General features: G+C 53.2%; 1 protein-coding gene across 1 annotated transcript; it reads left to right on the plus strand.

Moving 5' to 3' along the window:
• Positions 1-1,385: 1,385 nt before the first annotated feature.
• Positions 1,386-2,198, plus strand: EMH_0085340 (uncharacterized protein; the record flags this gene model as incomplete). The annotated part of the gene is given in 2 exon segments (XM_038022868.1): positions 1,386-2,105; positions 2,109-2,198. Coding segments are annotated over 2 exon segments (810 nt in total).
• Between the last annotated feature and the right edge of the window lie 202 nt (positions 2,199-2,400).

Consider the following 2,400-nt stretch of genomic DNA (forward strand, 5'->3'; position numbering starts at 1 on the left):
CTACACGCGCAGACCTGCTGATGTGCCTGCAGCGGGAGCCCCCTAAAGCGGAGTTGCTGCAGCAGGCGGCGGCAGAGAGAGAAGCTTCAAGGCCCTCTGTGCTCTCTAGCCAGCGAATGTATCAGCGAGAAATGCTGCTCTCCTGCTGCGGAGAGGGTCCTCACAGCTGCAGCTGATGATGAAGTGGCGCTCAACCCACAACAAGAAGGGAAGGGGGGAACAGCTTCCGGCCTTCCTGAGTAACGAAAACACCTCGCTAAAGTCACGTTGCTTCGTTTCAAGTATATGTTCAAATTTAATACAATTAAATTCAATTTCATCAAGTGCTGTGGAAGAAACTGAAAACTCACTAAGTCCGCCTCCGCCACCAGCCCGTAGGCCACTAGGGCCTGTGATGGGTTGTCTGGGTGGTCTACGTGTTCAACACTTCATAAGAATGATTGAAAATAATTTTACTTCTTTAACAATGTATATTGTGCAACTTTCTGCAGTTATTATTACTCCTGATGCCACTCCTTCGCCTGCTTGCTATGCCGCAGCTGGCGTGTTTACGTATATACTATTGTCTGCCTGTCGGACCAGGCTGTGTGTGTAGTAGCAGCAGCAGGTGGATGGTGCAGCCTTTAGGGGACATTTCGTTCATGGTTTATTTTATATTTGAATAAATAATATCAATCAATTGCACTGTGCAAAATTTTATTCATGGATATTTCCTCCTTTTGAGTGAACCCCAACGCTGGCAACGTAAACACCGCGCGGTGAAGCGGGCCGGGTTCCTGAGATCGGAGGCCGAGATGCGTTTGCTTTCCGCTCTTGCAACTGAATTATGGTTTCGAAAGTATTTAAATTCAATTTCCGTTTTACCTTTCTTCAACTTTTGAATATTAAAAGAGAGCAGCGTCTGTTCCTCTCTAGCACGGCTTCTTGACTTGCGCCTCGGAGGTGCCTCTGCTCGAATCGACTTGAGGCGCCTTGCAACTCTTTACGACACCTTCGCAGAAACTTTATATATTTTCCACGCGTTTCTGCTTTCTAAATCTCAACGAGCTCTCTGTCTGCTCCTCATGCCTCTGCAACAGCTGCAGCAGTTGTAGCAGCTGTCCCTTGGTTGGTGCACTGGTTCCTGGTTTGCTGGCTGAGNCTGCAACAGCTGCAGCAGTTGTAGCAGCTGTCCCTTGGTTGGTGCACTGGTTCCTGGTTTGCTGGCTGAGGTTCTTTCTCCGTCATTTTGAGTCTTTTGCAGTGTATGTGCAGCTGATTGGTGTTTGCATCTGTGTGTGTGCATGTGCGTTGCGGGCGGGTGTACTGCGGGTTTCTGGTTTCCTCATCCTTGTATTTGGCGTCGGTGGTTTCTGAAGATGCCGCCTCGAGCAGTGGTTTGCAAGATGTGTGGGGGGGAGTTCTTCGCGCATTCGCTGCCTATACACCAGAAGACTTGTGCGGAGAAACAGCAGCACATATATCTGACTTGCCAGCACTGCGGGCTGGAAGTGCAGAAGTTGCAGCTCGACCAGCACCTTCAGAAGTGCCCCAAGCGAGTAACTCCTAAGCAGCGTGCCGGCGACAGCGGAGCCCATGGCGATGCTGCTGGTGTTGCTGCTGCTTCTGCTTTTGATTCCCAGGGGAGGCTGGAATGTGCTGTTTGCGGTCGTTGGTTTGCTGCAGACAGAATAGCAATCCATCAGGGGATATGTGAACGGCTATCATATAAACGACGACAGCCATTTGATTCATTTAAACAGCGAAGGTTTGACCCCCTTATACACCGAGCAGAAGAAAAAGTAGATGCAGCAGCACCAACAAAACGCGGTGGTGACAGACTTGCTGCTGCTGCTGCTGCTCGTCGGCCTGGCCCTGCTGCAGCTGATATTCGTGATGCTGCTGCTTCTCGGTTTCCTGCTGCTGCGGATACCCGCCCAGCTGCTTCTCCCCGTACACGTGGCTCTCGCCCAGCTGCTCGTGCTACTGGCGCTGGTCGTCCTGTTCCTACCGCAGCACAAGCAGCCCCTCGCCGGCCAGCAGCAGGCCCCCTTCGCCCCAGCGCGGGTGCAAGCGTGGGTATGGGGCGGGGCGGCGGTGCGGGGCGGTTGCCAGGAAGAGGAGGGGGNCCAGCGCGGGTGCAAGCGTGGGTATGGGGCGGGGCGGCGGTGCGGGGCGGTTGCCAGGAAGAGGAGGGGGAGGGGGGGGGGCTATCTTAGAGACAAACATCTGCAGCCCAGATAACCCTTTGGCTTACCCAAACTACCCCTCGTAATGTATTCATACTCTTTAGGGGTTAGGGTTTACGGATTAGGGTTTAGGGTTTACGGCCGCTAGAGACGTCTGCAACTCAGGCAGCAACTCTCTACACCCAGGCTACCCCCGATGACTCAGTCACCCTCCTCAGGGTTAACGGTCTGC

Source organism: Eimeria mitis, genomic scaffold, assembly GCF_000499745.2.
Source record: "Eimeria mitis Houghton genomic scaffold, Emh_scaff6010, whole genome shotgun sequence".
Taxonomy (NCBI): domain Eukaryota; phylum Apicomplexa; class Conoidasida; order Eucoccidiorida; family Eimeriidae; genus Eimeria; species Eimeria mitis.